Source organism: Pseudophryne corroboree, chromosome 6 (assembly GCF_028390025.1).
Source record: "Pseudophryne corroboree isolate aPseCor3 chromosome 6, aPseCor3.hap2, whole genome shotgun sequence".
Taxonomy (NCBI): Eukaryota; Metazoa; Chordata; class Amphibia; order Anura; family Myobatrachidae; genus Pseudophryne; species Pseudophryne corroboree.
Genome location: NC_086449.1, coordinates 105,185,885 through 105,213,087, shown reverse-complemented (window position 1 = coordinate 105,213,087; position 27,203 = coordinate 105,185,885). Strand labels below are relative to the sequence as shown.

At 45.0% G+C, this 27,203-nt stretch overlaps 1 protein-coding gene across 2 annotated transcripts; it reads left to right on the top strand.

The window, feature by feature from the left end:
* Positions 1-251: 251 nt before the first annotated feature.
* LOC134936535 (gamma-glutamyl hydrolase-like) lies at positions 252-27,203 on the top strand. 2 transcript variants are annotated; one of them, XM_063931601.1, is made up of 9 exons: positions 254-484; positions 2,720-2,841; positions 5,549-5,663; positions 21,746-21,796; positions 23,694-23,778; positions 23,917-24,055; positions 25,322-25,428; positions 25,742-25,835; positions 27,013-27,203. In XM_063931601.1, the coding sequence occupies exons 2-9, from the start codon at positions 2,745-2,747 to the stop codon at positions 27,198-27,200; spliced, it is 876 nt and encodes a 291-aa protein (XP_063787671.1). In that variant the 5' UTR covers positions 254-484; positions 2,720-2,744; the 3' UTR covers positions 27,201-27,203. The 2 variants fall into 2 exon arrangements, with proteins under 2 accessions (XP_063787672.1, XP_063787671.1); XM_063931602.1 differs by lacking the exon at positions 25,742-25,835 and having other exon boundaries at positions 252-484; positions 27,013-27,143.

The window sequence follows — 27,203 nt, the reverse complement described above, 5'->3', positions numbered from 1 at the left end:
ACGGTCCTCAAGGCACACCAACAGTGCAGGTTTTAGTGATATCAAGGCTTCAGCACAGGTGACTTAATTAGTAGCTCAGTTATTTTGATTTAACCATCTGTGCTGCAGCCTGGATATCACTAAAACCTGCATTGTTGGTGTGCCTTGAAGACCATGGTTGAAAATGCCTGGTTTAGTAAATGTACCTTTATGTGTGCTGTCATTACAGATAAGCAAAGATAGAGGGCAATATATCTGCTACTGTATTTCCCCAGTATCTGTTTGCTGCATGAATGTAGTCTTTCTGCTGTATGAGCTTCCTGTTGTGTTGGGGGTTAATGCCTGCGCTATACAATGCTGACTATGCTTTTTATCAAGAGTGTGGTTTAGTTCCTCATTCTCCTATTGAGAACTCCTCCCAGTGACTACTGTACAGATACACGATCTGCTTCCTGAACTTATTCCCTGCATCGTGATGAAAAAATAGGAGCTCAGTCTCATCAAGGTAAACCTACGTTATTACTATCTTCCAACAAGTTTCTCTGTCTTTCTTAAAGATTCCTATAAGCTATTTGCTGCCTCCTTTAGTGTGCTTACACATCTCCTCAGAATGCATTTTACTGCAGACTGCTGCTTTTGCCAGACTCTACTTGTTATGGCAGACTCTGCTGCTTTCATTTTCCTGGTCTTATAGCTTCAAATACGTGACACTGTTGCTGGTATCTTAAGCTTTGTTGCTGCTTGTTCGGATGCTCTGTTTGGTAATAGGGATAAGTGCTATAAGCCTCCTGTACAGCTGAGCAACAATGACAGTCTTGGACTCATGCCCACCAAACAACCCTAACTTTAAATCAATTGTACCTGCATTTAATATGTAACTCCCTCCCAACCAACCAACCAACCAACCAACTCCCAATATTAAATAGATATACTTCCTTCCAATGAACAGGCTTTCCTTCCCTCAGCCAACTCTGGCTTTTGAAATTATTCAGCCCCACATTTCATAAAGTCCCCACAGGAAATAGGTAACACCCACCAGTTGCTACATTACACGAATACCCTGACAGCGCATCTATAGTGGCTGCAAGGTGTGCGGTACACATGGGCCCCTTGGTTCATGGGGGCCCACACCGCACACCCTGCACCCATGTAAATATACTTACCGCTTCAAAGTCCCGCAGCGGCCGGCGCTACAGAAAGAAATCCGTGGGATAATGGCATGGCAGCCATTTTCCAAGTGATTTGCGCATGTGAAGTACAGATGTCCCAGAGAACAAAGTGCGGACGGTGTTTTCCTGGAAACCGGCACAAAGCCAGAGTCTCTTGAGCTGACATAGAGGAGGGGGCCCGATTGGATCCTGTACATGGCCCTCTCCTCTCTAAAACTGCCCCTGCTGACAGCATTACATTAATAGCCCCCACATTACTTTAATATACCCCACTTCATTACACTAATAACCCTCCACAATTATTGTTGGGATGCCGCTGTCGGTACTCTGACCATCTGCATCCTTACTGTCAGGATCCCGTACCTATCCCAGCTTGACTTCTGTGTTGGTTCTCACAGGAGTTGGGCGCCATCACCAGTAGAGCCCTACACCTACTGAAACATGGAGGAGGAGCTGGTCCACATGTAGGAGCAGATTTTGAAGGAGAGGGAAATGTATCAGTCTCTTGCTCTGTTTGGCTGTCCTTCTTGTCTGTCAGTCTAAACATCCTGCCTAAGGCTAATGGACAGGCAGCTGAGTGAGGGTAAAGGGTTGCACCAATCTGTAAGCAGTAGACCAGCCTCCATGAAGATCATAAATCAGAGTTTCCACTTATAGCAACGGGACCACTGGCTATATGGTCCGGTATCCCTCACCTTAGTGCTAGTCAACAAAGAAAGTGAAGATAAGGTGCTATCATGCAGATTGGTCTGAAACTGTATGCCCACTATTGCTTTCAGTAATCACTGTAATCCACCACTGGCAGGATATACTTATGCAATGTCTATTTTAACACAATATAGTGTAATGCAAATCTTTAGGACAATGTTATAATGCACACTTGCCACCTCTCCTGTAATGTCTGGTAGAATCCTGACAGAGGCGGCAACTGTCCTGCCTCTACCCACTTCCTGGGCACCCCAGGGGTTGGATAAATGTGATTAGCATTGAATGTCATCATCCTAGCACTGCCCCTCACTCTAAAATGCAGAGAATCACTGCTTGGTACAATGGGATGGGGGAGGGGGGTACAGCAAATACAGGTAGCCCTGCCCCCATGTTGGATGCAGCAAATTGTGACTGTAAGTAGTGGCGTTTGGGTTTCAAACATACGCATATAATAGAGGACAACTATCTGTGACTGCAGCCAGCTGATCACGCCATTGTGAACGAGAGCACGGTGGAAAGGTTTAGGTCATAAGAAACACTTTGCAGCATATACAGTTCAGAGCTATGTTGGGTTGCAATAAACAAAGTAAAACGAGGGATCAAATACATAATTAGCATACAGATTTAGAGTTGGGAAGGGTGTGTCTGACTCCTATCTAGCTGAATTCTAAATGTCAGTGTGAAAGCAAAGCTGCCCAGCATTTGGCCTGTATTTTCCCTGCATGGTATAAGTTTGAGGTGGAGATGACAAGCTGCTCAGAGATATTAGTGTAGCTCTAAAGCAATCCTTATTTTATGGCCTTTCTACAAGGCCTTACATGATAGTAAGTGTTATTTATGTAAAATCTATCATTCCTGTACAGAAGTAAGAGCGACCCGGTGATCAGGATGTGTCCACTCAACGGTTTCCCCCTGTACTCCTTCCTACTGATCTCAGCACTCACCCACATCCACGTGTTGGGAAAGAATGACAGGCCAATAATAGGTAAGATGGAAAATGTGAAGTGTGTGATGTTTGCACTACTTGTCGCACTCCCCATTTGTGTCCCGTATCCATTTTTTGCAATTTTCAAAACTGTTCTGTGAAACAGTCCCCATGTTCCATGTTGGCGTGGTATGGCTGACCGCCGGTCAGTATACGGATGCCGGGATCCCGGCAGTGGGGGGGGGGGGGGGAGCAAGTGCAGCAAGCCCCTTGCGGGCTCGGTGGTGACCTGCTGTTGCCACGGGTTATATTCCCACTCGATGGGTGTCGTGGACACCCACGAGTGGGAGTAGTCCCTGTTGGTAAGCATGCCGACCGTCGGGATAGTGAGGGGCGGGATGTTGGCGGAGGTCATGTTACGTCTATCTCCTGACCGTCGGTCACATGAATACCACCAACTCCATGTTTATCATTAATGGTTCCAAGTACAACCTCAGCCATAACATACAACAGGATGAGTTGAGTTTCGGCACCCCAGCTGTATATAAACTATTCTGTGAAATCATAATTTCCAAATACAGTGTCTGATGATGTTATTCATAAAATGGCATAATAAGGCATGCTGCAGATAAAAGTAGCATATCTACAGGGCCATATTAAGGGCAACATGGTCCTGGGGCTGAAAATGATCAAGGGCCTATTAATAGATGCAGAGGAGGTGTGACCAGTGATTTATGGGTGTGGCCAGAGCAATGTGGGTGTGTACACCCATGGGAGTAGCTACCATAGATGTAGGGAGTGCAGCTGCTGTGGGTTCCAGTGCTGGGAGGCGCACATCTTCCCCGTTAAAGTTACATATGTTATATAAATTTTTCTCATTGTGTGGTTTATAGGGGCCCTTACAAACTTTTGCCTTGGGGCCTACAATGGGGGTAATTCAAAGTTGATCGCAGCAGGAATTTAGTTAGCAATTGGGCAAAACCATGTGCACTGCAGGGGAGGCAGATTTAACATGTGCAGAGAGAGTTAGATTTGGGTGGGTTATTTTATTTCTGTGCAGGGTAAATACTGGCTGCTTTATTTTTACACTGCAAATTAGATTGCAGATTGAACACACCCCACCCAAATCTAACTCTCTCTGCACATGTTAAATCTGCCTCCCCTGCAGTGCACATGGTTTTGCCCAATTGCTAACTAAATTCCTGCTGCGATCAACTTGGAATTACCCCCAATATATCTAGTTATGCCCCTGGACCTGCTCATCGTAATATGGTATAAAATGAACTGGAGGGCATTATAATGTTGCTGAAGCCACACCACCAGGCCCGCCATCAGGGGGGTGCTGCGGGCACAGCTGTCCCGGGCCCGGACTCTCTAACAGAGAGGGGAGGGCCTGGGCTGCTCATGCCGATGCCTGCCCGCCCGCTCACCACCATCCGTCGTCCTGGAGCCGCTACCCGTCCTGCCACCGCTGCTGCCCGACTCCTGCAAGCTATTGAAAAGTATTTCTCAAGATGGCCGCCGCCTCAGAGGAGACAGTTATTAAAGATACTAGAGGAGGCTCTAGTATCTTTAAAAACTGTCTCCTTCGAGGCGGTGGCCATTTTGGAAGGGACATTTTCTAAAGTTTCATATGAAACAGGCTGCCGAACAGTCTGCAGCGACTCCAGCGGGGAGGGGGAACAATAAGTACCCCAATGAGCAGTTTCTGGGGCAGTATAGTCTGGTGCATAATAGGGTGCTGAGGACAAAAGTATGGGGACAGTTTTTTTATTATTTTTTTACTATATATATATATATATATATATATATAAAATAATATTTTATATATTTATTATTATTTAATGTTTTATTTTTTTGGGGGGGGGGAAGAGGGGGCCCCTGCCTATTTTGCCAGTCCCGTGCCCCGTAATTTCTGATGGCAGCCCTGCACACCACTGTGGAAACCGGAACAGGGTTAAAATGGGGTATCCCAGTCATGAGCCAAGTGTTCTGCTTTCAGACAGTACTGATGAGGCATTAGCACTCCTGTTGGGCTGGTCCAGAATTGTGAGTGTGATCAGATCATCGGGTTTATATTGATCTTGTGTACCTGCCAAAACAGGAAGACATTGGTCTAGGTCCCGGTCTTGCTGGTGGAGGAGTGAATTGTGTTGCTCAGCGATTGGAACAGCAGGCCCAGGGAATTGGTGATGATAGTCCATTTATGGTAGGGTTGTATAGTAGACTTTTGATTTGGTGAAGCCCCAGACTTTTATTACTGGTGTTGTTTGTATGTTGTGGTTTTCATGTTTGTTAATATAAAATTAAGTACTTTCCCAGTTGATTGCTTAAGTGAATTTATATTGATAGAGGTACCAGATACACTCAGCCAGCACATAAAGCTAAGGTGAGGCTGGCCAGCTAATGCCAAGTGGGCAAAAGAGCTGTACTCACACACAGGACAGCATGGTCTAAAGATGGGCACACTAGAAATCCAGGCACAGAGCGTTTCAGGGCTTCAGCCATGGCCATTGTAATTATACGGTGTAGTTAGCTCCATAGTTCACCAAGGAACAACTAGAGAAAGGCTAATGTTAAGAGGCAATGGGCAAATTTTCACCCTGTATTTGAACATGAAGACTCATGAATATGAAATAGTGTTAATAGTATTGAAAGGTAGAAGCTTTTGATTGTGGAGGGTTAGGTACGGATTATCCTCCATACATATATTGTAAATCAATGTATTAGTGTATGATTTCTTTATCTCTGTTTCTGCTTATCTCAGGAATCATCACTCAGGAGGTCTCTGATGACGTTTTCTTCCAGTACGGTAAAACCTATATTGCAGATTCCTATGTCAAGTTCCTTGAGTCAGCCGGTTGCAGAGTTGTTCCCATCCGGTGAGTATGGTCAGACTGTGATGATCTGCGGGATGTGTATGCCCAGTGTGCCATGTGGTCTACCATCCCTGCTTTATTATAGTATGGAGATTTGTGACAGCACCAGTTACAGATCAGTCTCAAACTCGGTCCTCAGGACCCCCACACAGTGCATGTTTTGCAGGTAACCCAGCAAGTGCACAGGTGTATTAATTACTCACAGACACATTTTAAAAGGACCACAGGTGGAGCTAATTATTTAACTTGTGATTCTGTGAGGAGACCTGCAAAACATGCACTGTGTGTGGTCCTGAGGACCGAGTTTGAGAACCTGTGGTCTAAAATAATGAGAGTATCAAATCTAGATGAATTCACCAATGATGCTACTGACCACTCAGAAGGTTCCAAAATTAAACAGAGGTGGGGACCAGAGTGTGAGAGGCATCTTCCTTCCTTAGGCTAGGATTTACTATGCAGGTGCCATAGAGAAGTGTTATTTGTACAAGGTAATCTGCAACCGAAGTAGCTCATTAGATCATACTCGCCTCATCTCCGGATTGCTTGTTCCTGCTCCCTGTTCACACTATATTAATATTCCAGCTCATAGATTTGAATTTATGTCTAACGAAGTTACCTCTCCGGTATGTACAAATGTAGGATAGATAGGTACGGTACTGTGCACAATATGGTGACTCAGAAGCACCTCCTGGGACAGGCTTCCTAGGTGGAAAAGTATCCCTGTAGTATAGAGTGACCAAAGAACAGGTGTAAGGGAAGTACAGCTCAACGTTTCTGTAAACACCTGTAGCAGCCCATTCCCTTATAGATGTGATCATTATGCTCAGGACTTATGCACACAGTTATACATTTTTAGGGTTAATGCTGACTGAGCAATGGAAATCTGAGAATTCAGTAGGTGAAGCTTAATAACATTGTAACATTGTTTATTTTTATTTTTGCAGTCATATGTCAGAAAACAGCGAAATATTGATTAAAAGAAAGTAGGGTGAATAGAAGAAAAAATTAATGAATTTAAAATTCAACTGTGCACCCGTTTCGTATTTGTCTGTTTTATTATTTTATTGAACAATATAACGTTGCCTATCTCAAATTTTCCAATTGGGGTGTAGTTGACCAAGGGGGTCATTCCGACCTATTCGCACGCAGCGGTTCTTCGCTGCCGTGTGAACAGGTCGGAACTGCGCATGTGTGGCTTTGTCGCCGGGCAACGGAGCACCCAGTGAAAAAAAAGACGCAGAGCTGGACAGAAGAAGATTGACAGCGGAGAGGCGTTCCGGGGGCGGATACTCACCGTTGGAGGCCGTTTTCGAGGAGTGGCCGTCTGAATGCAGGCGTGTCCAGGTAAATGGAGGGTGGATGTCTGACGTCAAAGCCAGGTGGAATGTTGCTGGATCCGTCGCACAGGGTAAGTAGATCCAGGCTTACTTTTCAGCTGCACAAAACTTTTTTAGCAAAGCAGGGCTGCACAAGCGTTCGCAGCCCTGCTAAGCTAAAATACACTCCCCCATAGGCGGGGATTAGTTGATCGCACCAGCAGCAAAAAGTTGCTGGCTGCGATCAACTCGGAATGAACCCCATACAGCGATATAATTGCTGGGGATAATTAGTAGGATATTTTTAATGTTTTTAAACAAAACAGACACCACTGTGTAATTAGTGTTTTATGTATATTCTACTTTCTGATGGTACAGTAGGTGGACATATCTGCTAGACAGACATTAGAGAAGGTACTCAATATAATAAGTCATACGCAGTATATGACCACTAACACCAAGTCCAAAACAATTGCTTATCAGCTATCAAACGTGCTGATCAGATACTATAAATATTAGTTATTTTTAGTAAACGGACAGTGGAGATAGACCCACTATTATGAGCTATAGGATGGCTATTATCATTTAGAATTAATCAATTACTAGGCAATTGTTCATATTGCCAAAGTTTGGGAAAATATTGGAGATATTAATATTAATAAAAAAATTTATTTATATAGCGCTTTTTCTGCAACAGGACTCAAGGCGCTTTACAGACATCAAAAACAATGCACACATAATACAGAAGATTTAAGTAATACATCAAAAGATAAACCACACAGACATAAAAGAAAACCTTGAGCACACAGGAAGAAAAATGCATGATTGGTGTAGTCATTTTGGGTAATAACTTCTAAGGTTTGTGTATTCCACCCTCACAAGGTACCAGGTGTGGCAGCCATCTTGTGCGCACTGTGTAGGATTACATTAGGTGGAATAGTCTACTCCTAGACTAGATAACACAAAATGGGGAGATTGCAGAGTCCTAAAGTTCAGAGTAGGGTTCCAGCAAAACCATCAGGTCCATGTATTTTTCATCCCATCCACTAGCGCACCAGATGAGGCAGCCATGTTGGGTGCACTACGAAGGTTACACTGTGGGAGATGAGCCATACAAGGACCAAATGCATGTATGAGAAAACTGACACGTGTGTAGGAGTATGCTATACCCTGCATGGAAAGATTCAAATGAAGCACACCCCGCCCACAGGGGAACCATCCGAGGCAGCCATCTGGGGTACACTGTGTAGATTGCTGCTGGCAGGGTGTGCAATCAATGGAGGTAAACATTACAGAAATAGCACACAGTGGGGTGGAAGTATGCTGTAAGACGAAAAAGCAGAGAAAAATACTTTTGCAGGAAAACTGTAATAACATAATTTTGCGAAAATTAGAACTGTCCTTGTCTCATGGGAGCAGTGAAGGTGGGTGCGAGAGTGTGGGGAGTACACTAATGTCCAATGGAAATGACCCTGCAAAGTCTGGTCCTGGTGCCCACGCCCCTCAGTTTTTACCGGATTGTGTTCAAACAATTAACAGACACTGGAAAAACGAAGGGATAAAGAAGTATTAAAGCAGTTTTTAAGCGCAAGGCGCCAACCAATCATTACAGATTTGAAAAATTACAGTTAGGAGCTGATTGGCTGGTGCATTATCACCGTGCACTTATCACTGCTTTATGACTTCTTTATCCCTTCTCCAGGCTTAATACATCTGCCCCAGTGGGTCTATCTCCACTGTCCGTTTACTAACAATAACTAATATTTATAGTATCTAATCAGCACATTTGATAGCTGATTAGCAATTGTTTTGGTCCTGGTGTTAGTGGTCATATACTGCGTATGACTTATTATATTGAGTACCTTCTCTAATGTCTGTCTAGCAGATATGTCCACCTACCATCAGAAAGTAGAATATACATAAAACACTAATTACACAGTGGTGTCTGTTTTGTTTAAAAACACTAAGAATATCCTACAAAACTATCCCCAGCAATTATATCGCTGTTGGTCAACTACACCCCAATTGGAAAGTTTGAGATAGGCAACGTTATATTGTCCAATCCAGTGGTCGAAGTGGAAATTTTAAAGTGGGGGTATGGAAAAGTGAAGGTTGTATTTATGCGAGCGCTCTGGAAAAAGGGGACAAGACCACTTAAAAGGGAGCATGGCCACTCAAAAGGGGGCATGTCCATAAGTGTAGTGTACCACACCATATACACATTATGTACCACAACAGTAGGACCCCTTATACTATCTAGTACTGGTGCCCCTTACACATTATCCCACACTGAATGAGCCAAAATTCACATTATGGCACACTAAATGAGCCAAAGTTCCCACAGAATGAGCCAAAATTCACATTACGCCATACAGAATAAGCCAAAATTTACTATATGCCAAACAGAAAGAGACAAAATTCACAATATGCCACACAGTATGAGCCAAAATTCACAATATGCCACACAGTATGATCCAAAATTCACATTATCCCACACAGTATGAGCCACAATTCACAATATGCCACACAGTGTGAGCCAAAATTCACATTATCCCACACAGTATGATCCACAATTCCGGGACAGGGAGTGAGAGTGACAGCAGGGACAGTGAGAGTGAAAGCAGTGACATAGAGTGACAGCAGGGACATATGGAAGCAAAGGAACATTACCTGATGAGATGAGCAGCGGAGGTGCAGAAAGGACTGTGGACGGCGGCTGTACAGAGGTGTAGTCGTTGGCGGCGGAGGAGCAGCAGCCCATGGGTGGTGAGAAGGAGGCCTTCGTGCGGCGGTGGTGAGGTCCCTCTGATCGCCGCCATTTGTGGTGAGCGGTCAGTGGCGGACGGCTGTGAGCGGCAGAGAGCCTAGAGACTCACAGGTCCGAAGCTCTACATAGCCTCCTAGTCGGCGTGGGCGCTGGGCAGGGATTGGAGCAGCATCCTTAGTGCAGCAGGCTGGCCACTTCCCTCGCCTCCTGCTGCACACTCATTAATTTAATAATTAAAAAAACGACTTCCGGGTTCAGTGGAAAGATGTGCCGGTATGCCATACCACCGCATACCGGCCCACTTCGACCACTGGTTCAATCAAATAATAAAAAAGACAAATACGAAATGGGTGCACAGTTGCATTTTAAATTCACTAATTCTTTCTTCCATTCACCCTACTATCTTTTAACCAATGTTTCGCTGTTTTCTGACATGATTGTAAAAATAAATATTGAACAATTTTAATATTAACTAATAAAAGGTACATTTTTATATATTTCCCCTGACTAGCACGCATGACTCAGACGCTTTCCCCCCTTCCTTATCAAGACTTAATGTTGGTCTGAGGCAGCACCCTCGTTGAGATACATTACTGACAGGTATATTTCATTTTGGGGTATATCTACAATTGATAATCAAAAAGCCCTGGTGCAATATAATCTTCCAATCCTTTCAAGCTCAATAACATGCAGGTCGTAAACACAAAGTCAAGACTGAATTCAAATAGTGAACCATACACGCCCAGCATAGACATTACTGAATCTATTATGGACACCAAAGCAATGTCTGGACTGGACAATGGAAGGCATCACATCGTCATGATGCCGGAATGTGTGTCCCACTTGCCACAGCTCCTTCCCATACTATAGCTCCGGCACCTTCTCTTAGCTCATGCACCTTCTCATACTATAGCTCCTGCACCTTCTCATTGCGCTGGCACCATCTCTTACTATTGATTCTGCACCTTCTCATACTATAGCTGCTGCACCTTCTCATACTATAGCTGCTGCACCTTCTCAAACTGTAGCTCCTGCACCTTTTCATAATATAGCTCCTGCACCTTTTCATAATATAGCTCCTGCACCTTCTCATACTATAGCTCCTGCCCCTTCTCATACTATAGCTCCCGCACCTACTCATACTATAGCTCCTGCACCTTCTCATAACTCCTACACCTTCTCATACTATAGCTCCTACACTTTCTCATTGCATCGGCACCTTCTCCTACTATAGCTTCTGCACCTTCTCATACTATAGCTGCTGTACCTTCTCATAATATAGCTCCTGCACCTTCTCATAATATAGCTCCTGCACCTTCTCATTCTATAGCTCCTGCACCTTCTCCTAATATAGCTCCTGTACATTCTCATAACTCCTACACCTTTTCACACTATAGCTCCTGCACCTTCTCATAATACAGCTCTGGCACCTTCTCATACTATACCTCTTGCACCTTCTGATAATATATCTCTGCCACCTTCTCATACTATAGCTCCTGCTTCTTCTCATTCTATAACTCCTGCACTTTCTCATAACTCCTACACCTTCTCATACTATAGCTCCTGCACCTTCTCATAACTCCTACACCTTTTCATACTATAGCTCCTGCACCTTCTCATACTATAGCTCCTGCACCTTCTCCTAACTCCTACACCTTTTCATACTTTAGCTCCTGCACCTTCTCATACTAAAGTTCCTGTACCTTCTCATAATATAGCTCTATCACCTTCTCATACTATAGCTCCTGCATCTTCTCATAACTCCTACACCTTCTCATACTATAGCTCCTGCACCTTCTCATACTATAGCTCCTGCACCTTCTCATAACTCCTAAACCTTTTCATACTATAGCTCCTGCACCTTCTCATACTATAGCTTCTGCACCTTCTCATAATATAGCTCTGGCACCTTCTCATACTATAGCTCCTGCACCTTCTCATAACTCCTACATGTTCTCATACTATAGCTCATGCACCTTCTCATAATATATCTCTAGCACCTTCTCATACTATAGCTCCTGCTTCTTCTCATTCTATAACTCCTGCACTTTTTCATAACTCCTACACCTTCTCATACTATAGTTCCGGCCCCTATTCATAGCTCCTGCACCTTCTCACACTGTAGCTCCTGCACCTTCTCACACTGTAGCTCCTGCACCTTCTCACACTGTAGCTCCTGCACCTTCTCTTATCTCCAACACATTCTCAGCTCCTTCCCCTTCACATACTATAGCTCCGGCACATTCCCATAGCTCCTGCACCTTCTCATACTGTAGCTCCTGAACCTTCTCTTATCTCCAACACATTCTCAGCTCCTTCCCCTTCACATACTATAGCTCCGGCACATTCCCATAGCTCCTGCACCTTCTCATACTGTAGCTCCTGAACCTTCTCATACCTCCAGCACCTTCTCATACTATAGCTCCTGCCTCTTCTCATACTATAACTCCAGTACCTTATCATACTGCAGGAGACACCTTCTCATAACTCCTGCACCTTCACACTGCTCCTGTCCCTTCTCATACTATAGCTCTGTCACATTCCCATAGCTCCTGCACCTTCTCATACTGTAGCTCCTGCACCATCTTATATCTTCCACAGCTTCTCATACTGTAATAACTTAAATTCTATATGAGCAAATTAGGACAGAAAGAATGTTGGGCTTAAAAGAGAGAGAAAGAATTTTCTGAAAAAGTGTTCTGCAAAATATCCGTATTCCTTGTTTGGACTATCGCACATGTGTCTCACTGCACCACACAGCGGAATTCATTGACTGCCTCCAGGCATGCTCTGGGTAAAATACAATTTGCAAAATTGGTAAATATGAGGCCCTAGCACAACAGTACATTTAAATGACCTCAGCATTTTACAGTGATTACTGAGCTAGGAACAACATCTTACTAGGTCTCATATTCCTAGACTGGCTGATAAATATACTGTACATCAAATACATTCTGTTTAATTCTGAACTGCAGCGCCACTATGTGGTCAAGCAAGGGGATTTCAGGCTACAAAAGAAAATTGTCATTTATAGTTAACACTACATTGTATGGGAATACTATGTTGTCTTAACATTTATTTTCATGTTGCCTCTTCTCTCACCACAAAGTGTACTACTCTTAGCAACCACACTACAGCAGGCATGTCCAAACTGCGGCCCTCCAGCTGTTGTGAAACTACATATCCCAGCACGCCCTGACACAGTTTTGTTGTGAAAGAATGCTAAAGCTGTGTCAAGGCATGCTGGGATGTGTAGTTTCCCAACAGCTGGAGGGCCGCAGTTTGCACATGCCTGCACTACAGTGTCTATACAACAGTGGCTGCTCATCCTTACTCAACCCATCAGATTATCTTCCAATGTTGCATCCTTCGAACATTCCCTTAAGAGCCATCTCCTTATGGAACTCTATTCCCTCTCCTCCTGAATTTTTATCTTCTTCATCTCTTCTTTGACTTTTACCAGTGGTATATATATAATCTGCACCCAGATTTGCCACTGGTCATTGCCGTGCAGATGCCTCCCTCTACACTTGCAGACAGCAGAATTATCTTTCCATTCTATATATCGCCAAAAAAATGGTTAGCTATGGTGCTTGTGCCCTCTCTTTGATATATAGATAGATAGCTATCACTGGAAAAATGGTGTCGCTTGGCAAGGAGAATGGTGAGAGGCCAGTTGCGGAGGGAGGCACGCTACATGCAGCCCCCTGTACACAGGCTACGGCCGCGATAAGGGGGAATTGCTGGGACTGTTGTCCTGGGCCCAGAGAGACAGGTGGCACGGGATGCCTCTGAGGCTGTGGACGACTGTATAACTGTATAAAAATGTCCTCAGCAGAATTGACACCGCTACGGAGGAGACAAAACAACCGACCATATGGACTAACAAATACATAGGAACACAAGTAATCATCACATTTAAACAGTAGTCCGAATTAAGGCAACATTTTGTCTGCAGGATTTGTTGCAGACCAACTTTCCCACTTTTCCATCTTACAGCAGTGAGGAAGGGCTAGGATGTATATCTGTGATAGGGAGGTAGCTGGGATATATGTGTGTGGAAGGGAGGTGGATGGGACAGGGCGGGGGTATATGTGTGTAAGAGGGAGGTGGAGGGGGCAGGAGTATATATGTATGAGTGGTAGGTGGCTGAGGTATATGTGTGTAAGATGGAGGTGGAGGGGGCAGGAGTATATATGTATGAGTGGTAGGTGGCTGAGGTATATGTGTGTACGATGGAGGTGGAGGGGGCAGGATTATATATGTATGAGTGGTAGGTGGCTGAGGTATATGTGTGTAAGATGGAGGGGGAGGGGGCAGGAGCATATATGTGTTAGTGGTAAGTGGTTGAGGTATAGGCATACTGGCCTACTTTCCCGGATCCTGCAGGAGACACCCAATTTTTCGGGTAGTCCTCTGCACCCCCAGAAGAGTGGGCACTTCTCCCGCATTCTGCCCACTTCCTAGTGAAGTGGGCAGGATGGGGAGTTTAATAAAGGGAATCTGCAAAGTTCAGGTGAGAGGGTAGGGCCTAATGACACAAATGGCCCACCAATTGTGGGAATTTCACAGCAAGTGGGTGGGGCCTAATGATGCAACTAGACCGGCCCCGCCCTGTTGCCGCCCACCTGTATCACCACTCCAGCCTTCTCCAGGAGAGGAATAAATTAAAGTAGGCAATTAGGTAAGTATGAGTATAGGTGTGTGAGAGGGATGTGGATAGGGCAGGGCTGGGTATGTGTGTGTGAGAGGAAGGTGGCTGGGCCAGGACCATATATGTGTGAGAGGTAGGGGGTATATGCTGGGTATATGTGTGTGAGAAGGAGCTGGTTGGGGTATATGTATGTGTATGAGTGAGGTACAGCTGCCGTGAGGGAATTTATGTATCATTCTGAGGTGGCTGATTCAGAGCTAGGGTATCATATAATTTATATGATAGATTAATATATTATAATAACACCCATCCCCACAGCCCAAATTTATTTAAATAAGATTTTAAACCTACCGGTAAATCTTTTTCTCCTAGTCCGTAGAGGATGCTGGGGACTCCGTAAGGACCATGGGGTATAGACGGGCTCCGCAGGAGACATGGGCACTATAAAGAACTTTAGATGGGTGTGCACTGGCTCCTCCCTCTATGCCCCTCCTCCAGACCTCAGTTAGAGAAACTGTGCCCAGAGGAGACGGACAGTACGAGGAAAGGATTTTTGTTAATCTAAGGGCAAGATTCATACCAGCCCACACCATCCACACCGTATAACATGGAATATACGCAACCAGTTAACAGTATGAACAAAACAGCATCAGCCAAATACTGATCTTAACTGCAACATAACCCTTATGTAAGCAATAACTATATACAAGCCTTGCAGAAATATGTCCGCACTGGGACGGGCGCCCAGCATCCTCTACGGACTAGGAGAAAAAGATTTACCGGTAGGTTTAAAATCTTATTTTCTCTTATGTCCTAGAGGATGCTGGGGACTCCGTAAGGACCATGGGTATTATACCAAAGCTCCAGACCGGGCGGGAGAGTGCGGATGACTCTGCAGCACCGATTGAGCAAACATGAGGTCCTCATCAGCCAGGGTATCAAACTTGTAGAATTTTGCAAAAGTGTTTGAAACCGACCAAGTCGCCGCTCGGCAAAGCTGTAATGCCGAGACGCCTCGGGCAGCCGCCCAAGAAGAGCCCACCTTCCTAGTGGAATGGGCCTTTACCGAATTTGGTAACGGCAATCCAGCCGTAGAATGAGCCTGCTGAATCGTGTTATAGATCCAGCGAGCAATAGTCTGCTTAGAAGCAGGAGCGCCAACCTTGTTGGCTGCATACAGGACAAACAGTGCCCCTCTGTTTTCCTAACCCGAGCCGTCCTGGCTACATATATTTTTAAGGCCCTGACTACATCAAGGGACCTGGAATCCTCCAAGACCTTTGTAGCCACAGGTACCACAATAGGTTGGTTCATATGAAACGATGAAACCACCTTAGGCAAAAATTGAGGACGAGTCCTTAATTCTGCTCTATCCACATGGAAAATCAGATAGGGGCTTTTGTGAGACAAAGCCGCCAATTCAGACACCCGCCTTGCAGATGCCAAGGCCAACAACATGACCACCTTCCAAGTGAGAAATTTAAATTCAACCGTTTGAAGAGGTTCAAACCAGTGAGATTTTAGGAACTGTAAAACACCACGTTAAGGTCCCATGGTGCCACTAAAGGCACAAAAGGAGGCTGTATGTGCAGCACTCCCTTTACAAAAGTCTGGACTTCTGGGAGAGAAGCCAATTCCACTGAAAGAAAATTGATAGGGCCGAAATCTGTACCTTAATGGAGCCTAATTTTAGGCCCATATCCACTCCTGTCTGCAGAAAGTGGAGAAAACGGCCCAGATGGAAAACTTCCGTAGGAGCATTCTTGGATTCACACCAAGATACATACTTTCTCCAGATACGGTGATAATGTTTCGCCGTCACCTCCTTTCTAGCCTTCATCAGAGTAGGGATGACTTTTTCTGGAATGCCTTTCCCAGCTAGGATTCGGTGTTCAACTGCCATGCCGTCAAACGTAACCGCGGTAAGTCTTGGAACACGCAGGGCCCCTGTTGCAACAGGTCCTCTCTGAGAGGAAGAGGCCACGGATCTTCTGTGAGCTTTTCCTAAAGATCGGAATACCAGGCCCGTCGAGGCCAATCTGGAACAATGAGTATTGTCTGCACTCTTTTTCGTCTTATGATTCTCAATATCTTTGAGATGAGTGGAAGAGGAGGGAACACATAGACCGACTGAAACACCCACGGTGTCACCAGGGCGTCCACTGCTACTGCCTGAGGGTCCCTTGACCTGGCACAATACCTCCGAAGCTTCTTGTTGAGGCGTGACGCCATCATGTCTATTTGAGGAAGTCCCCAGTGACTTGTTATCTCTGCAAAAACTTCTTGATGAAGTCCCCACTCTCCTGGATGGAGATCGTGTCTGCTGAGGGAGTGTGCTTCCCAGTTGTCCACTCCCGGAATGAAGACTGCTGCCAAAGCACTTATGTGATTTTCCGCCCAGCGCATATTCCTGGTGGCTTCCGCCATTGCCACTCTGCTCCTTGTTCCACCTTGGCGGTTTACATGAGCCACGGCTGTGACGTTGTCTGCTTGAATCAGAACCGGTAGGTCGCGAAGAAGATTCTCCGCTTGACGTAGGCCATTGTATATGGCCCTCAATTCCAGTACGTTGATGTGTAGACAAGCCTCCTGGCTTGACCATATCCCCTGAAAGTTTCTTCCTTGTGTGACTGCTCCCCATCCTCAGAGGCTCGGACCCCTTGTCCAGAAGGTCCCACTGAAACGTCCTCGCATGAAACCTGTCGAAAAGGATGGCCTCGTAGGTCGCCGCCATTTTTTCCAGTACTCGAGTGCATTGATGGACTGACACTCTTTTCGGTTTTAACAGGTCTCTGACCATGTTCTGGAGTTCCTGGGCTTTTTCCATTGGGAGAAAAACCCTCTTTTGTTCCGTGTCCAGAATCATGCCTAAGAAAGATAGCCGAGTTGTTGGAACCAACTGTGACTTTGGTAGATTCAGAATCCAGCCATGTTGCTGCAGCACTCTCAGGGAGAGCACCACGCTTTCCAGCAACTGATCTCTCGATCTCGCCTTTATCAGGAGATCATCCAAGTACGGGATAATTGTGACTCCCTGCCGGCGCAGGAGCACCATCATTTCCGCCATTACCTTGGTGAAAATCCTCGGGGCCGTGGAAAGCCCAAACGGCAACGTCTGAAACTGGTAATGACAGTCCTGTACAGCGAATCTCAGGTACGCCTGGTGAGGGGGGTATATGGGGACATGAAGGTATGCGTCCTTTATGTCCAGTGACACCATAAATCCCCCCCCCCCTCCAGGCTGGAGATAACTGCCCGTAGCGATTCCATCTTGAATTTGAACTTTTTCAAGTACAGGTTTAGGGATTTTAAATTTAGAATGGGTCTGACCGAGCCATCTGGTTTCGGGACCACAAATAGGGTTGAATAGTACCCCTTCCCCTGTTGAATTAGGGGAACTTCGACAACCACTTGTTGTTGACACAGTTTTTGAATTGCAGCAAAAACTATCTCCCTTTCTGGGGGAGAAGCTGGTAGAGACGATTTGAAAAACCGGCGAAGAGGCACGTCTTCGAATTCCAGTTTGTAACCCTGGGATACAATTTCCCTTGCCCAAGGATCCACGTCCGACTGAACCCAGACGTGGCTGAAGAGTCGAAGACGTGCCCCCACCGGCGCAGACTCCCTCAGTGGAGCCCCAGCGTCATGCGGTGGATTTAGTAGAAGCCGGGGAGGACTTCTGCTCCTGGGAACTAGCCGTAGCAGGCTGTTTCTTCCCTTACCTCTGGTGAGGAAGGAAGAGCCCCGACCTCTTCTGGACTTATGTGACCGAAAGGACTGCATCTGATATTGCGGCGTTTTCTTTTGCTGTGGGGAAACATAAGGTAAAAAAGTAGATTTGCCCGCGGTAGCTGTGGAAACCAGGTCCGCGAGACCTTCCCCAAATAAATCCTCACCTTTGTAAGGTAAAACTTCCATATGCTTCTTTGAGTCGGCATCACCCGTCCATTGGCGGGTCCACAGGGCTCGCCTAGCAGAAATCGCCATGGCGTTGGCTCTCGAACCTAGCAGACCAACGTCTCTCTGAGCGTCTCTCATATATAAGACTGCGTCTTTAATGTGACCTAAGGTCAATAAAATGGTATCCCTGTCAAGGGTATCAATGTCAGCTGACAAAGTATCCGTCCAAGCCGCAACAGCGCTACAAACCCAAGCCGACGCTATTGCCGGTCTGAGCAAGGCCCCCGTATGTGTATAAATAGATTTTAAGGTAGTTTCCTGTCTGCGATCAGCAGGATCCTTGCGGGCTGCCGTGTCTGGAGACGGTAGCGCCACCTTTTTGGACAAGCTCGTTAACGCCTTGTCCACCCTGGGTGAGGATTCCCACCGTATCCTGTCCTGCGCAGGGAATGGATACTCCGTAAGAATTCTTTTGGGAATCTGCAGTTTCTTGTCTGGAGTTTCCCAAGCCTTTTCAAATAATGCGTTCAGCTCATGAGATGGGGGAAAGGTTACCTCAGGTTTCTTTTCCTTAAACATGTGTACCCTCTTGTCAGGGACAGAGGGGTCATCTGTGATATGTAAAGCATCCTTTATTGCAATAATCATATAATGAATACTTTTGGCCACCCTTGGGTGTAACCTCGCATCATCGTAGTCGACACTGGAGTCAGAATCCGTGTCGGTATCAGTGTCTGCTACTTGGGACAGGGGATGTTTCTGAGACCCTGAAGGCCCCTGTGACACAGCCAAAGCCATGGATTAACTCCCTGTTCTATCCCTGGACTCTGCTTTGTCCAACCTCTGATGTAATAAAGAAACATTTGCATTTAAAACATTCAGCATATCCAACCAATCAGGTGTCAGCGTTGCCGACGGAGACACCACAATCATCTGCTCCACCTCCTCCTTAGATGAGCCTTCTGCTTCAGACATGCCGACACACGCGTACCGACACCCCCACACACTCAGGGATATATCTATATGGAGACAGTTCCCCAATAAGGCCCTTTGGAGAGACAGAGAGAGAGTATGCCAGCACACACCCAGCGCCAACTGACACTGGAAACAAAATTCCCAGACAAAACAGCGCTTTTATATATAAATATACACTCACTGCGCCAATAAAAAGTGCCCCCCCCCCTCTTTTTTTGCCCTCTGTCACCGTGTTCAGCAGGGGAGAGTCCAGGGAGCCAGCTTCTCTGCAGTGTGCTGTGGAGAAAATGGCGCTGGTTAGTGCTGGAGGATCAAGCTCCGCCCCCTCAGTGGCGGGGTTTGGTCCCGCTCAAATTTACTATACTGGCGGGGGATTATATAATATACTGCCTCCGCAGCCTATATATATATATATTAGCCAGTCCCTAGAGGTTTATTATTGCTGCCCAGGGCGCCCCCCTGCGCCCTGCACCCTTCAGTGCCCGCTGTGTGTGTTGTGTGTGGGAGCAATGGTGCGCAGCGTTACCTCAGAGAAGATCTGAAGTCTTCTGCCGCCTTTGAAGTCTTCTTTCTTCTTATACTCACCCGGCTTCTATCTTCCGGCTCTGTGAGGAGGACGGCGGCGCGGCTCCGGGACGAACGGCGAGGGTGAGACCTGCGTTCCGACCCTCTGGAGCTAATGGTGTCCAGTAGCCTAAGAAGTAGGGCCTATCATTTAAGTAGGTCTGCTTCTCTCCCCTCAGTCCCACGATGCAGGGTGCCTGTTGCCAGCAGTGCTCCCTGAAAATAAAAAACCTAACAAAATTATTTTTCAGAGAAATTCAGGAGAGCTCCCTGTAGTGCACCCAGTCTCCTCTGGGCACAGGATCTAACTGAGGTCTGGAGGAGGGGCATAGAGGGAGGAGCCAGTGCACACCCATCTAAAGTTATTTATAGTGCCCATGTTTTCTGCGGAGCCAACTATACCCCATGGTCCTTACGGAGTCCCCAGCATCCTCTAGGACGTAAGAGAAAACTGGTTTACACACCAATTTCTGCCCCTCCCCTGCTGCAGCTCCACCCACATTATCCACAGCTCTTACCCTCCGATAGGGGTTCTTGTTTATTTTGTCAGTCCTGGGCTCCACAATTTCTGATGGCAGCTCTGACACAAGCCATCCATCTCATATTATGCCAGTGACTTTACACTGCATGTAAGATATAGTAGAAGCAAGAACCTTCTTTTAACTCCTTTTTAAATTGTAAACTTTTAAAAGAATGTTCTTGTTTGCGCTGGATGTTGGTTTGCATATCTCTGTAAGGTATTGGTATGTGATACTGCTGCATGGGATGCTGAATGTCAGTATACCGATATCGGCATCCCATGCGCCAGTATGCCGGCAGGGGGCGAGTGCAGCAAAGCCCCTTGTGGGCTTGCTGTGCTCGCCACGCTGCGGGCTCGTGGCGAGCTTCTATTCTTCCTCTATGTGTGTCGTGGACACCCATAGAGGGGGGGAATTACCTACCTCATCGGTATTATGATGGCGGTATAGTACCCTAGTCGGGATTCCCAGCATCGGTATTGCGACAGCTGGGATCCCAACGCGCTGTATGTTAACCGCATACACTCTGTAATCTGTAAACTGTCCAGTTTTTTATGCTGACACAGAATCTGCTCAACACTGGCTGTGTAGCTGTACTATTTTTCATACTTTAATAGGTGTGAAAAATAGGTATACAAAGTAAGACAAAACTAAAGCCTTAAGGGTTTGCTGGAGGAGGGGACAGACTAATAATAATTGGCTTGTGAAGCTTATACAGGTAAGTGGCATAGGCAATATTCCAGTTACTGTAAGTTCATAGACAAATGGTTATGGAGATGGAACTCCTGGTGGAGCAGAAATCAGGTCCTCCTACAGGAAAATTATGGCTATACCTATTTCCAGGCATGTAGGAATTCTGCTGGTGTGATCACAATTGCTCATCCTGTAGCTGTGTTCTGTTTAGTGTACTAATTGTAGCACAGAAAGACAGTCCACCCTTCTCCAAGTGCCAGCCCTCACAAATGAGCAGAAGACTGTCCTAGAATAAATGTCCTCTTGCACCTATCACCAGCCCGGTGTTGTCCTTCAGACTGACCCAGCATATAATGCAGAGCAATACGTGTTGTTATGTAGCATGAACTGGACTCTAGCACTGTAAAAATTATCTGGCTATTGAGATAAGTGATCAGGAACTTCCAGACCACTGGTGAAGGCTCCTGGCCATGGAATCCTTATCTCCCCCCTGTTCTGCTTCCTGTTCTGAAACCTCACCTTCTCCTAACAGCACTGAGAAGAGAATGTAATTAGGATAGGCAGGACTGGACACTGAGCATTTATATAAAGCGGCTGTAAAACTAATATGTGGATGTTTTGTAATTTTTTGTAATTTGTCCACAGTTGCACATTATTTACATCTTTACAGGACTTTTGTATCATTTGCACTATTGCAGGTTAAATTTGACCGAAGAAGAATATGTACATCTCTTCCATTCCATCAATGGGTGAGTTCTGGGCTGAGATCTATGTAGCACAACCTAGCAATTTACTTGTAGTCTATTGTGAATGACACATTCTAAATAATGTATTATAATATGCATCCATATAGCAGCTATTTTTTATCATGTAAGTTTGATTTTGCAGCACACCCATGGGTATGAAATCTATTATGAAAATAGTTGGATAAATAATATGTGCCGCACACCGCACCAAAACCTAATGTACTACCATTTCTGAAAGGAACATATACAGTGGTTACCGTTCTCCTAGAGTACCGTGTCGCCTACTGAGTCACAAGATTCACCCCTCTACCAGCACTATAGCGATCAAGCTTCATGTTTCCTCAATTTTGGCTTGAACACAAAATAACAAAGGCCACGGAGCCAAGAGGTCCCAGTTACAAGACTAATCTACCAATAAACAACCAATCCAAAAGGATCGGTAACCCCTCGGCCATACTGTCCGAGCAGAACTTCTGTTAATTCATAGGGGTCTATTTACTAAGCCTTGGGTGGAGGTAAAGTCACTGGAGATAAAGTACCAGCCATTCAGGTCCTAACTGCTATGTCACAGGCTGTGTTTGAAAAATGACAGTTAGGAGCCGATTGGCTGGTACTTATCTCCAGCGACTTTATCTCCATCCAAGGCTTAGTAAATAGACCCCTAAGGGGAACATTTACTAAGCAGTGATAAGAGCGGAGAAGTGAGCCAGTGGAATAGTTGCCCATAGCAACCAATCAGCACTGAAATAACATCTATAATTTGCATACTATAAAATTATACAGAGCTGCTGATTGGTTGATGGGGCAAATTCTCCACTGGCTCACTTCTCCGTTCTTATCACTGCTTAGTAAATGTCCCCCTATTTAGTCTGGCTCCCAAGGAGGTGTGGCTTAGACAGGGTGGCTGCTTAGATATTCCTGACCCACTAGATTTGCACTGTCTCATTGCAGGGGGTGTCACTGAGTCTCAAACCCTATAGACCCCACTGTGACAAAAGGGCATATTTATCAAGTTTGTTTTAATAAAAGATGTAGAACTGAAGTTTCTGCATAATTTATGTATCCCCTCTATGCAGGGCTGCCATCAGAAATTGTGGGGCCCAGGACTGACAAAATAGACAAAGCCCCCTGAAAAAAAGATTCTGCCGCACCGCTCCACCCCCATGTGATGTCATACATTGTGACGTTACATATAAGTGGAGCATTGCGGACCTACGGGAATGGTTCACAGAGAGCTGATGCACAGGGAAGGCTTGTTTTAAGAAGTCGTCCCTGTGCTTCAGCCCACTGTTTTACAGCTTGGTGCAGCCCTCCAAGTATTGGCGGTAGGAGCCAGGGTGGGCCCTTTTCCATCTCCTGCAAAACACACACACACACACACACACACACACACACACACACACACACACACACACACACACACACACACACACACACACACACACACACACACACACACACACACACACACACACACCCTCCCCCCCAATGTGGCTGTGATGTTCTCTCATCCGTTGTCTCTACGAGTTACATTTAGTACGTAGAGGGGATGCTTTCATAAAAAATGAAAGCGTCGTATGGACTGGTAATAATCGCGGAATTGACACGATTATTGATGCATGTGCCTCTTAGTGTTAAATTTCTGCTGAGAATGTTTGTTGATCTGTGGGAAAATTACACTTCTGATGCTAACATTTAGTCATACTTGTTAGAGAGCATTATGGGATTGATTTCTGAAACCTGTGTAGATCCTCCAATCTAGGGCCCTGATTGGGGACGGATAAAAAAAAATCCACCCTCAGTGCACACCCTCAAAAATGTAAGATTGCAACCACATTAACAAAGTGATTCATATGATGCAGAAATTGTATCCTATAATGTGCAATTCTTTCTTCCATAGTGTCCTGTTACCTGGGGGAGCAGTAAATCTCCTGTCCTCCAGTTTTTCTCGGACAGCGGGAATATTTTATAAACTAGCTATACAGGTGAGGATGTATGCGAAGAAGGCTGTACAGTACTATGTGGTCCTACCGATAGGAACCTCATCGTAGAATTGCCTAGATTTGGAAGCATTCATTGATTAATTATATTATTTAATTTCTTTAAAACCATTAAATTCCCAGGCCAACTCTGATGGTGTTTATTTCCCTGTCTGGGGGACGTGTATGGGTTTCCAGGTCCTCACAGCCCTGACGTCTGGGGAGAATTTACTAAGTTGCACGTCCGCTGAGAACATAACTCTTCCGCTCACCCTCTCTGATGGTAATACAGGAGATCTGTCGCGCTCTGCTCAAATACACAGCTACTTTAAAATCAAAAGGAGCTTTCAGCCTTCAGATAACTTTTGTTGTATACACTAATGTGCAACTCTGTCGAGATACTTTTCTTTTCCATATTAACTGTGTTCCTTTACCGACACCTTTATATCACAATTGTTTATTTTTGCTGCTCTAGTATAGAGACAACTCTATTCTCTGGGTAAAAATGTGGGGCCGGATGTAATGCTGTTTTTTAAAGCGACAATCATTTACAAGGCAAAACCATGCATTATAAATGATTGCCGCTTTAAAAAATAATAATAATTCTGAGTTCTGCTGGGAACCCTCACCTCTGGCCAACTGCATTACATCCGGCCCTTGGTGTCCCAAATATTAGGCAGCATCCTTAGCCAACATGCCTTCTGTACTGATGTAGAATGGCAGTGATGAATGTTATTACCATATAGGCTGTCATTGTTATTGATTGAACTCTAGAAAAAGGATCATGAAGGGCAAAAAATATTGTCCTGGGAAAACCCGGTGATGTTGCGATACTTAAATTGCTGAGCGTTCTCATTCTTAAATGATGTTTAACTTTATATCAATCTGTCAAATAACATAGATGTGGCAGAGGCTGTATACAGTCAGAAGTCCTGACGCAGTGCGACCACTGAACAGACACTTTGTATGCAGCTTGGCATCAGGCCCACTGTGTTCATAAAATTAAAATAATATAATGATATTTTTATTTAATTAATAATTCACTCTTCATGTTTTTTGAAGCTGTAAAAGCTTCGCAATCTGTCCAAAGTAAAAAAACAAAACAAAAAAAACCATCAACTTTTCTTTTTTCCATTAAAGATTGAGTTATTGCAAATGCGAAGTATAATATGTGTGGGTTTTTAATTTCCATGGGGCCGGATGTAATAATGTCCGAGTTGGCTGGAAGTGCAGGTTTCCGGTCGGACTCGGACGTTTTTTTAAAGTGGCAATCAGTTACAAGGCATAAAAATGATTGCCGCTTAAAAAAAAAAATGTCCCGCACTTCCAGCCAACGCGGACGTCATTACATGGCCCCATGTATTTGGCATTCAGTGTGCAGCAGTCCTGTAGATGATTTAGCCATAGTTTATCAAAGTTTAATCTCACACTCCTACCTACAGAACAGTAGCCAAATCCAACATGCAAATGAATTGTGACACACAAATGGTCACCAGCCAGCCAAGCACTCACTCTGTCTGATTGTACCTTCTGTCTCCTTGTGATACAGACATCTCTTCCAGCAGAATGTTCCGCCATGCTCCCATGGAATTACTGCACGCAATCTCCCGAGAGAACATAACTGCAAATTTTCATCATTTTGGTATTACCCCTGAGGTGAGGAACTTCCAGCACAGTTCCCGTAAATGTATCTGTTTCCACACCTGTTGGTCACATGGGTATATTCTTGTTTTACCTGTCTAAGGGGGACATTTACTAAGCAGTGATAAGAGCGGAGAAGTGAGCCAGTGGAGAAGTTGCCCATGGCAACCAATCAGCACTGAAGTAACATCTATAATTTGCATACTATAAAATTATACAGAGCTGCTGATTGGTTGATGGTGCAACTTCTCCACTGGCTCACTTCTCCACTGTTATTACTGCTAAGTAAATGCCCCCCTTAGTGTCTATCAGGTGTTTTATTTTTTAGACCTTCCAAGCCAACAAGAAGCTGTCTACTTTTTACCGGATACTGTCAACAAACCGAGATATAAATGGTGTGGAATTTATATCAACCATCGAGGGTGAGCTTGCGTTCTCAGTACCAGATGGGTGGACTATATGCTTAATACATATAATTTGTATAAGGGGTTATTCAGTGAAATAAAGATGTTTATGTTTATAGTACTTTAGAAAGTGTTCCACTCAAAAAACAAAAGTTAATTTCTCCACTACCGACCAATCTGCTCACTACCATTGTATATCCTGGAAATTGTTCAATGCATGCTGTTACACGGGTGCATATACATCTGTGTCCAGATATCTCACAACATATTTGCTACCCTTGTGTTGTGATTTAGGTGTCTATTCATGAAGCAGTGAAAAGTGTGGAGAAGTGATCCAGTGGAGAAGTTGTCCATGGCAACCATGCTCTGTATGATTTTATAGTATGCAAATTATAAATGTTACTTCAATGCTGATTGGTTCTTCTCCACTGGCTCACTTCTCCACAGTTTTCGCTGCTTCATGAATAGACCCCTGAATCACTGCCATATGACAGCTGTGTGATGCTTCTCCCAGTTGATGTGGGGGGTAGGGGGGTTATTTCCTGCAGAAGGTGGAGCATTTTGTCCCAAACTTCTTAGCAACTTGAATTCTAGGGGAACACTACAGGGAGCCAGAGCTTTTGTGCTTGGGCACAGGTTTATTATTGTTCATCAGCAGTTGCATACTAGGTTTGTAAAGTGCCCATCATGCTTTTTAAAATGATAGTGGACATTGCATCCTGTGGTAGGAAGGTGCCCCATGTTGTTTTCTACTAAATATTTTCTCTTACGTTGTAGAACACATGATCCCCACCCATTAATATGCTGGTTTCCATATCTTTTTCTTGGCTAAATGTAAGCTGAGTAGGAGTTATATGAATGACAAAGAGTCAGAGTTTTTTTCCCCCCATTGCCATGCCTCCTAATAGTACAAAATATCTTACCATGACCCACTAAAGCAGGCATGTCAAAACTGCGGCCCTCCAGCTGTTGTGAAACTACATATCCCAGCATGCCCTGACACAGTTTTGCTGTCAGAGAATGCTAAAGCTGTCTCAGGGCATGCGGGGATGTGTAGTTTCACAACAGCTGGAGGGCCGCAGTTTGGACATGCCTGCACTAAAGCCTCGAAGATAGAGATTCAACTGCATGTGTAGATCCCTGCATTCATTGTGCATGCAATTACAATTGGTAATGTGTTGATCTGTTTTCATAGCTCGTGATTATCCAATCTATGGTGTGCAGTGGCATCCAGAAGTGAATCGGTTCCAATGGCGTAGTGACTTTGCTTACCCACATTCTGTAAATGCAGTCTGGATATCACAGTATATCGCCAATTTCTTTGTAAATGAAGGTAATTTTAAGGAATCTTACCAACCAAACACCAATAACAGTGTTTTCTAAATA